The following is a 13,157-nucleotide window of genomic DNA, read 5'->3' on the forward strand; positions in this document are numbered from 1 at the left end:
AGTAAGCCTCTGTTATGCAAAAAGCTACATGTGTTGCATACGAAGCAAAAAAGTGCAGAGCCCTTTGAGAATTCTACTAGTGTATATATGGCCAGACAGGACATATTCAGCAATTCTACTCTGAGAAGTTCAAAGGGATCATCAGGAGAAATACAGCCCCATCTAATGTGAACGATCAGGCTGATGAGGAACATTTTCTTTCAGTAAAAATCATACTAATGTAATGTTGTAAAAAAAAATAAATAAACCAGGGGCTGGCATTGTGCACAGCGGGTTAAGTAACCCCTGAGGTATCGGGGCATCAGTTAGAGTGCCAGCTACTCAGCTGCTGATCCAGCTTCCCGCTAATGTGCCTGGGAGAGAGGCAAGTGCTTGGGTTCCTGCCTCCATGGGGAAGAGCACAGTGGAGTTCCTGGCTCCTGGGGTTAGCCTGGTCCAGACATGGCTGTTGGGGTGATTTGGGGAGTGACCCAGAAGACAGAAAATATCTCTGTCTTTCTCTGTCCTTCCCCCACCTCTGTCACTCTGCCTTTCAAATAAATAAATAAATCTTTTTAAAAAAATAAGTAAATAGGGGCTGGAGTTATGGCATAGCAGGTAAAGGTGCCATTTGCAATACTGGCATCCTATACGGGTGTCAGCTGGTGTTCCAGCTGCTCCACTTCCAACCCAGCTCCCTGCTAATGTACCTGAGAAAAGCAGAAGTCGGCCCAAGTACTTGGGCCCCCACCACCCATGTGGGAAACCCTGATGAAGTTACTGGCTCTTGATTTTGCCCTGGCCCAGCCCAGCCATTGTGGCCATCTGGGGAGTGAGCTAGTAGATAGAAGATCGTTCTCTCTCTCTCTCTCTCTGTCTTTCCCTCTCACTCTATAACTCTTTCAAATAAATACATAAAATCTTTTAAAAATAAATATTTTAAAAATAAACCAAAGTGTTACAAATACAAAACTATGGAAGTGATCAGAATCCTTCCTGTAACAAAAAAAAAATTAGCAGAAAAGTTAACTGAATGTTAATAGTCGACAAATGTAACATTTAAAAATATAGACACTGGTTTAAAACAGAAGAAAAGTAAAAAATATCAGGCAACAGTTTAAATATTTTTATATGTGGTTAATACTTACAATTTACTGCCTACATTCAATTACATGACCAGAGTTGGTACTTGTGGTTTATAAAGTGTAAAATGATCTAATTTCCCACGCTTCACTCTTCTCTGTATCTCACACTTCCTGATGTGCCCCAACATTGACGTCATCCAGTTCTTAAGTCGGCCACCACTAAGAAAGGAAAACTCCAGGCAATCCCTGGCAGAGCTGCTAGAGCTGGGAAGTCCACTTTCCTGGACTGCAAACCAGCGGCTAAGTCCCAGCTCCAAGGTCCGCCTGTGCACCCCTTAACTCCACAAATCCCTGTCACTCCATGAAAAGCAGAGACACACACGCGGTAAGCAGCGCCCAGCACACTCGAGGCCGCGCCTCCTCCTGCTGCTGACACATTTGATGTAGCGCACTTCTTGCTGCTGACAGCCTCCTCCCTGCTTCTCCAGGCCTGTCTGTCTGAGCTCCCAACAGGGCCTCAGCTTCCCTCTTCCAAGTGCCAGCACTTCTTCTCGGGGCTGCACTCCACTCCTGAGCCAGGAGGCTCCTGGCGATGAAGCTGCCCAGCACGGCAGATCTCTGGAAGCCCCTGCTGGTATCCACTGGCTCTCACAGAAGGACCCCTGAGAGTCAGTCCCATGCTGCTAACCCAACTTTACTGTACATGCTGGTTGTGGTCAAACCAAGCTTTTGGCATTTTGGTGACTCTCCCCCGTCCTGATTTTCAAAACACACAAGTCTCCACCTGTTCATAATGTGTTTCTCAAGCCCAGAGGCCCATGATGCCCGAGACCCGTCTTCATAACCCCCCGAGTCACCTCCTCCAGCTGCAACAGAAGTGCCGAGTACATTATGTCAGTCTGTACAAACACTGGCCCCTGCTAACATCAAGGAACATGCAACAGAGGGCTGGACTTTTACAGATCCTAAGAAAAATGATCACAAACCTCCTCAAGACATCAAAATGATATTAATAAAGGTATATTAGACAGCATCAGAATCTCACAGGCCTCCATCCTGCAAAGATACCAGGAAAGCTACTGGCCTTTGCTGTTACTTTGCCTGCAAAGTGACATGTTAGAGGCTCCAGAGAGCTGTCTCCCAGCTGCAAACACAGATGGGCCCCTGCCCCTCGTGATCAGATGTGCATGCGAGGCTAAAGGGAAATGCAGCAGATATGTGTTCTCTGCGGACTACACGGGGGATTGGGATCCTTCACCCACCATTCTGTTATGGATACCTTCTTAGATTCAATGAAGAAACTCAAATTTTTTTTTATTAAGAGCTTATTTTGTACCAGGCTTTGTGCTAGATGCCAAGGATACAGAACGGAACCAAAATTCCTGTGCGTGTGCAGATCACATCCTAACAGGAGGAGACAAACGAGAAACAGCAGGTGAATATTCACAGGTTAGAGGTGCTGAGTGCTCAGGAGGGCCGGGGACGGCCAGGCAGGAAGGGCTGCGGTCTTGTTTCTCCAGGGCAGCTGGAGCAAGCCATCCCTGGGATGAGAACGGAGTGAAGACCTGTAGGCGGTGAGGCAGTGTAGAGGAGCAGCCTCCTGGGAGGGGAGCAGCGGGGAGGCAGGCATGGCTGGAGCACAGGGAGCCCGGGAGGCATGAGGCCAGCGGAGCCAGCTGGGCAGGCCCAGGACGCCGTGTGAGGACTGCAAGCACACAGCTTGCTCTATCCTATGCCCATGGGAGGATAAACAAACAAAACTGGTTAAGAACTGATTCTGGGCCGGCACCGTGGCTCACTCGGCTAATCCTCTGCCTGTGGTGCTGGTACCCAGGGGTTCTAGTCCTGGTTGGGGCGCCAGGTACTAGTCCCGGTTGCTCCTCTTCCAGGCCAGCTCCCTGCTGTGGCCTGGGAGTGCAGTGGAGGATGACCCAAGTGCTTGGGCCCTGCACCCCATGGGAGACCAGGATAAGCACCTGGCTCCTGGCTTCGGATCAGCATAGTTCCGGCTGTAGTGGCCATTTGGGGGGTGAACCACCAGAAGGAAGACCTTTCTCTCTGTCTGTCTCTCTCTCTAACTCTGTCTGGCAAAAATAAAATAAAAATAAAATAAACAAAAAACACACCTGATTCTGTGTAGGTACGAGAAGCAGACGGCGGGGACACAGGAGGCAGGGAGGAGACTTTCCCGCCTTCCCACCCTTGTATCGCTTCTGTGTATTACCTAGTCAGCAACTGAGAAGAACCATCCTCACCTTTCTAGGGTCAGCCTATCTGAATAAAGAACCTTCTCTTCAGAAGGACGGTGGAGAACAGGAAACGACGGCATGGAGGAGCTCACCAGGTTAATGTGGTCACCTGCGGAAAATGACAGGCAAGTTACCCCAGTCGGAAAAACCCTTAACATGCTGACATTAAAGCCACCTGCTTGGAAAACTGTGGCACCTACAAACATCTCCTCTAGGAGTACAGTTTCCAAAGCCCTCCACATCTGAAACTAATTCCTCAACACTGCTTTGCTGCTTTCCTCCTCCAACCTGAACTAGGTGTTCTGAGTACGCCAAGTCATCTTGCCCTCGCTTAGACTGGCTGAGAGTGGAAGGTTATGCTGGTTCTGTCTCGATTCCTTTAGAACGGGAACTCCTAACACTAAATCCTCACTGTCCTGTCGCTGAGATAGCCCCTCATTACCAGACACATTGGGGCCAGCGCTATGACAGCCCTGCCGGATCCTGGCCTTGGAAGGTGTCTGCGTGGAAGAATCTCCGAATGCTGACAAGGAGCTCGTAGCAGTTTTCACGTCCAGCCCACACAGTTCTGTCACGTTTGTTGTGGATGAGATGTATGATGATTTGCTACGAGCCGAAGGGCTTATTATTCTTCCATCTCCTTCAAAATATCAAAAAGTTGATCACAAGGCTACACAATACATGATTTTGCTACAGGAAATATGTGAAAAGCAGATGTTTAGCTACTAATGGTAAACAACATTGCAAAGACAACAAAGTGGTTACCTGGTAACCTTTTAACTAGGGTCCACAGGGGATATGGCACCCCATGAGATTCACATGTTGTTGATTAGATGGTGTACCAGGCAAACATATATGAAATTAACTTAACAAACAAAGTGGAACAATGTGTCAAAACACAGGTTAAAAAAGCATACCTATTGGTATGTTTGTATATAAGTGTATCTGGTTACTTAACACTTAATGAAAATGGTTACAGATGGGTTTAGGGGAGGTGGATATTAGGATAGATTCTAAAGAACTAGAAGAGAGAAGGTGGTCAAGAAGAAATGAATTTCCAGAAATGAGGTAAGATTTGAGTGACAGTTTGAATACCAGTGAGAATCTACCGTATTTCCCCTAGAGAGAGAACATCTGCTTAACGCAGCAGCCGACGCCCAAGTGCTTGATGTGAGCAACTCATAGGAAATAAAACCTGAGCCCACCACAGAAATGTCTGCTTAAACTAATCAGTAGGGTAAAGAGATAAAAACCAAATCGAGGAAGCTAACAACTCTTTGGTAGGCCATCACACAAAATGATGACAACTTGGTTTCACATTCTATATGGAGTGTATTTAAAGCTATAATATAGCAGTGGATTTGCTAGCTTCTTTAGGTCTGCAAGGCATAAACCAAAGTATCCCACATGTAATTTCCTGAACAACATAATCAATTATCACAGCCCACTTTTCTGAGTATCATGAACTATCAAGACAATGAATAACAATACTCCGTATGTAAGAATCATGCTCACCAAAGAATAGTTCTCATAAAATGACCACTTCCCAGCAGGACACTCAAGAAGGCAAGACTTAATAAATAAATTTGGAAATCAAAAGTCAGATGATTAAAACTAAACAAAAACTAATCCAGAGATTAACTAATTTAAGAAAACTATTCAGCTAAGGATGGTAAAGGAAAAACTCCAAACAATAAATACCTTGATTTTTCTTCTTAGCATTAGCATAAGGTTTTTTGAATTATTTTGTTACAAATTCAACCCAATCCTCAACTCAAGAGTCAGACTTAACTTTTATGATGTGGATTACAGAGATAATAATTAAAGAGTAAATATCACTTTAAGTCAGTGATTAAAGGAATTTTATCCTCACATTTTTCAACTCCAAGCATACACAGAACTCATAATCTCTATCAGTACCAATGATCTTACTTTTATCATCAGTCTGATACACACCTTACATTAAATAGCAGGAGACATGAATGATAAGGTAGAAATACCTTAAAATCCACAATGTCCTCTGACTGAGAACCAGAAGCACCTGTGCTTAAAACAGCCACATATATATGTGGGACTATAAACTATATCACTATGTACTTACCAAATAGCTAGCCTTGTCTTCCCAATTAAATGTCTAAACTCCATGAAGGAGAGACCTTATTTAACATTCTTTATATTATTGATAGGATCTAAATTCAGTAGACCATCAGCAGATAACTTGCTTTCCCAGTATACTGGTACTTAATTAAAAATCTACTTTGTGTTACCATAAATTCTTGATTTTTACTATTAAAATGCTAAATGAGGCTGGCGCCGTGGCTCACTAGGCTAATCCTCTGCCTGCAGCGCTGGCATCCCATATGGGCACCGAATTCTAGTCCCGGTTGCTCCTCTTCCAGGCCAGCTCTCTGCTGTGGCCCAGGAGAGCAGTGGAAGAGGGCCCAAGTGCTTGGGTGCCTGCACCCGTGTGGGAGACCAGGAAGTGGCACCTGGCTCCTGGCTTCGGATCAGCATAGTTCCGGCTATAGCGGCCATTTTGGGGGTGAACCAATGGAAGAAAGACCTTTCTCTCTGTCTGTCTCTCTCTCACTGTCTGACTCTATCTGTCAAAATAAAAAAAAAAATGCTGAATGATTTTCTTCATAAGGATTTCATAAGCATTTTCATAAGAAGCATAATACTTGACAGTTGGTAAGAATGTTCACTGGCCGGCGCCGCAGCTCACTAGGCTAATCCTCCGCCTTGCGGCGCCGGCACACGGGGTTCTAGTCCCAGTCGGGGTGCCGGATTCTATCCCGGTTGCCCCTCTTCCAGCCCAGCTCTCTGCTGTGGCCAGGGAGTGCAGTGGAGGATGGCCCAAGTGCTTGGGCCCTGCACCCACGTGGGAGACCAGGAGAAGCACCTGGCTCCCAGTTTCGGATCAGCGTGGTGCGCCGGCCGCAGCAGCCATTGGAGGGTGAACCAATGGAAAAGGAAGACCTTTCTCTCTGTCTCTCTCTCTCACTGTCCACTCTGCCTGTCAAAAATAAAAAAAATAATGTTCACTGTACTACACCCTAGATACAAGAACGGATGATTGGATGGATAGAAGGATGGATGGAGAGCTACCCAGCTATGTAGCTAGTTATCTGGCTGGCTGACTTGTTAGTTAGATCCATGGGTGGATAGACAGACAGATAGGTGTGTGGGTGGATGTATGAATGGATGAGTAGATAGACACATGGGTGGATAGATGAATATATGGGAAGATGGACACACAGGCATTGTATATATGAGCATACTTCAAAAAGCTCAGAGAAGGAGCCAGTGTTGTGGTGTAGCTGGTTAAGCCTCCACCTGTGACACCAGCATCCCATATGGGTGTTGGTTTGAGCCCCAGCAACCCCACTTCCAATCCAGTTCCCTACTAATGCACCTGGGAAGGCAGCAGAAGATGGCCCTAGTGCTTGGGCCCTGCATCTAAGTGGAAGACCCAGAAGAAGATTTGGACTCCTGGCTTTGGCCTGGCACAGCCCTGACCATTGCAGCCATTTGGGGAGTGAACCAGCTGATGGAAGATTTCTCTTTCTCCCCCTCCCTCTGTCTTACAAATAAATAAAAAATAAATCTTAAAGTTCACAGAAAATAGATTTAAAAGATAAGCTTGTTTTGGTGCAAAGGAATATGAAATTCATGCATATGAGGGCTCTTCAAAAAAAGATTATGGAAAATCTGTATTATGTAAAACTAAGCATGGATTTCAAGTTTGCTTGCAGCAAAATGAACATCATTTAATTCCATTTTTCTACAATCTCTTTGAAGCACCCTGCTCTGTGTCTACCTATCTCATCTTTGGGATTGTTTTGGTTACCAAAATTCTGATTCTAGATCTTCCATGGATATATCATGATTTTAAATGCCAAGCATGACGAGTATCTACACACATTTCTAAGGTTTTTAATTAAGGCATTTAATCAATCAATTTCAGGTTAACTGCAACTTCATTGTACTGTACTCCCTGGAATATCTGGCCCATTAAAAAGCCTCAAGAATAGAGGGGTGAGCTCTTCACACTAGCTCAGAAACCCTACAAGGAACCACACATCAGGCTTTAGACAAACTAGCTGAAACAATGCATCCCAAAGTTGAAGGCCTGTAATACGAAGTGTCTGTGACTGTAGGCCATGGTCAATGGAGAGACTGCTTCTTTTCTACGCCCGACTAGTCTTCGCCTTGTGTCCTTATGTCCTTACTTACTCTTAAACTCACTCATGAGCCAGTTCTCCTAGCTTTAATAAATATCTGGAAAACTCCTTCCCCATTTTCTACGCATAGCCCACCCTCATGCTAAAATAACCAACTTTTTTTTTCTGTATTAGAAATGATTTACTATGTAATGTTCATAAGGCCAATTCTAATACAAATTAATTCCAAACCAATTTGATAACCAATGAAATATTTCACTTTTAATTCACGTTTATTTGTATCTAGTGATCAATAATATTCAAGAATTATTATTACTCAAAGAAGATGAACCATATTTGATCTCTACTCACTGACAATACCTTGCCTACTTGAGTAGTTTCTTTCAAGGTCATGTTGTAAGAGTCTACCAGGGAACGATGGTGTTTCTCTATTTAGCTTGAATTCAACCTGAAAAACATCATTTTAAAAAAATTTTGGAAAAAAAACCTAGTGGCGAGTAATGAAGATAATTATAAACCAGCACACAATAACGGATACATCCTACAACATGAACGAGCCTTGAAAACACCAGGCTAAATGAAAGAAGCCCAACACAAAAGGCTGCATACTGCACAACTCCATCTATATGGAACACTCAGAGAGAAATCCAGAGAGACAGAAAAAGCAAACTAAGAAGGAAAAGAAAGAAAAAGTGCATTTGTGGCTTTGGGGGTTTGCCCACCTAATGGGTATTTTCCTTTGGATGAAAAAGTTCTGGCAAGAGATAGAGGTCACGACCACACCACACTTGAATGTATTGAATGCCCTGAACTGCATGCTGTAAGTGGTTTAATGGCAGACCTTATGTTATGTCTACTTTGTGACACGCAAAATCAAGTTCGTGAGGTCACTGGAAAGGAAGCTCCAGTCTGAGAAACTTCCGATCGTCTGCACCCTTTCCACAAATACAATGATTACAAGAATGATTTCTCCAAAATGCACACAATACAAACTAATTGCTGCTGAAAAAAATGCTACTTTCTTCATTAGAATTCTTTTATAACATAATAAAATTGTATATTTAAACGTCCCAAGAAGGGCTTTCACTAAATTCATTTTAAGTAATTATTTGGTAAGAAGATTGAGGAAAAACAATAAGAAAACAACCTCTTACAATTAGAAAACAATCTAAATATGTATTTTTAAAAGTTTATTTTATTTATTTGAAAGACAGAATTACAGAGAGAGGTAGAGACAGAGAGAGAGGTCCTCCATCCACTGGTTCACTCCCCAGATGGTTGCAACAGCCGGAGCTGCACCAATCTGAAGCCAGGAGCCAGTAGCCTCCCATGCGAGTGCAGAGGCCCAAGGACTTGGGCCATCTTCCACCGCCCTCCCAGGCCACAGCAGAGAACTGGATCAGAAGAGGAGCAGCTGGGATTAGAACCCATGCCCATATGGGATGGCAGCACCTCAGGCCAGGGCTTCAGCCAGCTGCACCACAGCGCCGGTCCCCTAAATATGTATCTTAAAAGAATTATGATGATCCCCCTTCACCCGTATTAAAAGCATTATGCTGCATTTGCATTGCATCCTTATGAGTTATATAAGCTGAAGATATTTTCTGAGAACACATGCCAACACAAGAGAAACAGAACGGTTTGGAAAGAATCTGGATAAGGCACATAGTTCCTAGAAATATTAAAATGTTCAATAGGATTTGTCCAGTGAAATCAATTAAGAAAGCGCTGGAGGAAATGCATTACATTCAACTATACGGAAGCATATTTTCGTTGAGCCAGCCACCCATGTTCTGCTGGGACACTCAAGGGCCTGTGCTCCCGTGCTCACCATTTTCTTGCACAAGTAACGCAGCTTCCGTCTGACGGCACCGTCCTATCCATCCCCTCTTGCTGTGGCCTGTAAACTGCCTTTCACTTTAGAGTTCCTCCAGCAGCACCTACTGGACAACTTCTCAGGAAGCAACTGCAGTGAGCGGCTGGAGCTGTCCAGCTTGCTCAGGTTTGAGGACTGAGGTGAGACAGCAAGGCAAGGAAAACATGTGCACCTCAAAAATCAAATCAAAATCCAGAAATTCTAGAACTTCCAGGGATACTGTAGGCAAACGACCCGGGGAAAGAAGCAGCTTGTGTTTAAATCTGGACTTCTGCATAACAACAAGCCCGGCATACTGCCTCGGCTAAGCGATTTTTTTCTTTCCTCCTTTTAAAAGGAACATGTGGAGGGCCGGCACCGTGGCTCGCTTGGTTAATCCTCCACCTGCGGCACTGGCATCCCATATGGGCACCGAATTCTAGTCCCGGTTGCTCCTCTTCCAGTCCAGCTCTCTGCTGTGGCCCGGGAGGGCAGTGGAGGATGGCCCAGGTCCTTGGGCCCTGCACTCACATGGGAGACTGGGAGGAGGTGCCTGGCTCCTGGCTTCGGATCGGTGTAGCTCCAGCCATGGTGGCCATTTGGGAGGTGAACCAACAGAAGGAGGACCTTTCTCTCTGTCTCTCTCACTGTCTAACTCTATCTGTCAAATAAAATAAATTTAAAAAAAAAGGAATGTGCAGAGATGCCCTCTCCGATGGGCACTTTACCCACTGCATGTTGCTAGGGGACACTCCATCAGTATACTCACTACCAAGAAAGAAAAAGGCTTCCTCTTTAAACCATGACACGTCATCAATTTTAGGAAGGGTCCTCATCTCAGAAATGCTTCACACCAATAGATTCTAGAGGTAAAAGTAATGGTATTCTACAGACGTCTTCCTGAGAATTAAATGATTTTACAAACAAAAAAAGAAAGAAAGAAATGCTTTACCCACTATGGAAGTCAGTCTGGAGATTCCTCAGAAACCTGAATATAACCCTACCATTCGACCCAGCCATCCCACTCCTTGGAATTTACCCGAAGGAAATTAAATTAGCAAACAAAAAAGCGGTCTGCACCCTAATGTTTATTGCAGCTCAATTCACAATATCCAAGACCTGGAACCAACCTAAATGCCCATCAATGGTAGACTGGATAAAGAAATTATGGGATATATACTCATTAGATACTATACCACAGTAAAAAAAAAAAATTAAATCCGGTCATTTGCAACAAAATGGAGGAATCTGGAACACATCCTGCTGAGTGAAATAAGCCAGTCCCAAAGGGACAAATATCATATGTTCTCCCTGATGGGTAACAACTGACTGAACACCAAAAAGGAAACCTGTTGAAGTGAAATGGACACTATGAGAAACGGTGTCTTGATCAGCCCTGACTGTTAATGAACAACTTAATATGTTATCCCTCTTAGTAGTTTTTTTGTCTGTTCTACTTAATACTATTGGTTTAATTCTGTAATTAATACACAGTTATTCTTTTTTTTTTTTTTTATTTATTTTTGACAGGCAGAGTGGACAGTGAGAGAGAGAGACAGAGAGAGAAAGGTCTTCCTTTGCCGTTGGTTCACCCTCCAATGGCCGCCGCACCGCGCTGATCCGATGGCAGGAGCCAGGAGCCAGGTGCTTTTCCTGGTCTCCCATGGGGTGCAGGGCCCAAGCACCTGGGCCATCCTCCACTGCACTCCCTGGCCATAGCAGAGAGCTGGCCTGGAAGAGGGGCAACCGGGACAGAATCCGGCGCCCCGACCGGGACTAGTACCCGGTGTGCCGGCGCCGCAAGGTGGAGGATTAGCCTATTGAGCCACGGCGCCGGCCTAATACACAGTTATTCTTAAGTGTTGAAATTTAACTGAAATGTGATCCCTGTTAAACATAAGAGTGGGAATAAGAGAGGGAAGAGATGTACAATTTGGGACATGCTCAAGCTGACTTGCCCCAAATGGTAGAGTTAGAAACATACCAGGGGATTCCAATTTAATCCCATCAAGGTGGCATGTACCAATGCCATCTCACTAGTCCAAGGGATCAATTTCTGTTCACAATTGATCATAATGAAAGGACTAAGAGTCAAAGGAATCATATAAGCAAGACTAGTGTCTGCTAATACTAACCGATAGAATAAAAAAGGGGAGAACGATCCAACATGGGAAGTGAGATGCATAGCAGACTCATAGAATGGCAGATGTCCTAAACAGCACTGTGGCCTCAGAATCAGCCCTAAAGGCATTCGGATCCAGCTGAAAAGCCCATGAGAGTATTTCAGGCATGGAAAGCCAAGACACTCTGGCAAAAAAAAAAAAAAAAAAAAAAAAAAAAAAACAAACCAACCAACCTAAATGAAAGATCTCTGTGAGTGAGATCCCAGTGGTAAGAACAAGTCTTCAAAGAAGGAGGTACCTTTCTCTGAAGGGAGGAGAGAACCTCCACTTTGACTATGACCTTGTCTAAATAAGATAAGAGTCAGAGAACTCAAAAGCCTTCCATAGCCTTGGAAACTTATGACTGGAGCATAGGGAGATTACTGATGCCATAAACAGGAGTGTCAATTTGTAAAGTCAACAACAGGAGTCACTGTGCTCTTACTCCTCATGTAGGATCTCTGTCCTTAATGTGCTGTACATTGTGATTTAATGCTATAACGAGTACTCAAACAGTATTTTTCACTTTGTGTTTCTATGTGGGTGCAAACTGTTGAAATCTTTACTTAATGTATACTAAACTGATCTTCTGTATATAAAGAAAATTGAAAATTAATCTTGATAAGAATGGAAGGGGAGAGAGAGCAGGAAGGGGGGAGGGTTGCGGGTGGGAGGGAAGTCATTGAGGGGGGAAAACCATTGTAGTCCATAAGCTGTACTTTGGAAATTTATATTCATTAAATAAAAGTTAAAAAAAAAAAAAGAAATGCTTCACACATTTAGCATCTTGTAATCAACGAATTAACCTTCACTTTTCAAAGTGGGCTAAGACTGGCTGTGTGTAGGCATAAACACCAGCTTTGCACTGCAGACAGCAGCAAGCATCCAGTTCAGGGCCGGCACCGTGGCACAGCAGGTTAATCCTCTGCCTGCGGCACCGGCATCCCATATGAGCACTGGTTCAAGTCCTGGCTGCTCCACTTCTGACCCAGCTCTCTGCTGTGGCCTGGGAAAGCAGTAGAAGAGGGCCCAAGTCCTTGGGCCCCTGCACCTGTGTGGGAGACCCGGAGAAGGCTCCTGGCTCCTGGCTTCAGATCGCTCAGCTCTGGCCATCGTGGCCAACTGAGGAGTGAACCAACAGATGGAAGACCTTTCTCTCTGTTTCTCCCTCTCACTGTCTGTAACTCTACCTCTCAAATAAATAAATTAAATCTTTAAAAAAAATGTCCCGTTCAGAAATCTACTCTTTAGGCATGCTATTTGTGTTCCCTTCAATTCAAATACCAATCAGCAAAACAAAACAAACAAATCTTACTTTGTGCTTCTCAGGAAGTGATGATGTCTGAATAACCAGATGAAGCCCACAGTTCACCTGAAATGTGAAACGAAACCATAAATATCGTGCTTTTACACATACACACGCCAACCCAAGCGGCAGACACAGACACAGCAGAAAACACCGGGACGGATTACAAGGCTCGAATTGTGTTGGCTGGTGGTAAACGATCACGTTCTGTGCATCTGCGGAAAACCAGAAAACCACATCTAACAAGGAGAACGTTTCACTCTTTATCTTCCAATATGTCGGCGGCAATCCGGCCCTCGGGCTTCTGACACCTGCCATTTCGGGTCTAAATGAATAT

At 44.4% G+C, this 13,157-nt stretch overlaps 1 protein-coding gene across 5 annotated transcripts in view; it reads right to left on the bottom strand.

Moving 5' to 3' along the window:
* Positions 1–13,157, bottom strand: part of LRRC49 (leucine rich repeat containing 49) — a 177,359-nt gene that overhangs the window by 163,712 nt on the left and 490 nt on the right. Inside the window, exons 2-5 of one of the 5 annotated variants that reach the window (XM_002722084.5) lie at positions 12,830–12,886; positions 7,858–7,945; positions 3,756–3,953; positions 3,320–3,422 (exon numbers count right to left, since the gene is read on the bottom strand). In XM_002722084.5, the coding sequence (XP_002722130.2) occupies positions 3,320–3,422; positions 3,756–3,953; positions 7,858–7,945; positions 12,830–12,886 (446 nt within the window). The remainder of the gene's footprint in view (positions 1–3,319; positions 3,423–3,755; positions 3,954–7,857; positions 7,946–12,829; positions 12,887–13,157) is intronic. The other 4 variants (XM_017338043.3, XM_008249305.4, XM_017338044.3 and 1 more) reach the window with 4 other exon arrangements.

The sequence above is a fragment of the Oryctolagus cuniculus genome, chromosome 12 (assembly GCF_964237555.1).
Source record: "Oryctolagus cuniculus chromosome 12, mOryCun1.1, whole genome shotgun sequence".
Classification (NCBI taxonomy): Eukaryota; Metazoa; Chordata; class Mammalia; order Lagomorpha; family Leporidae; genus Oryctolagus; species Oryctolagus cuniculus.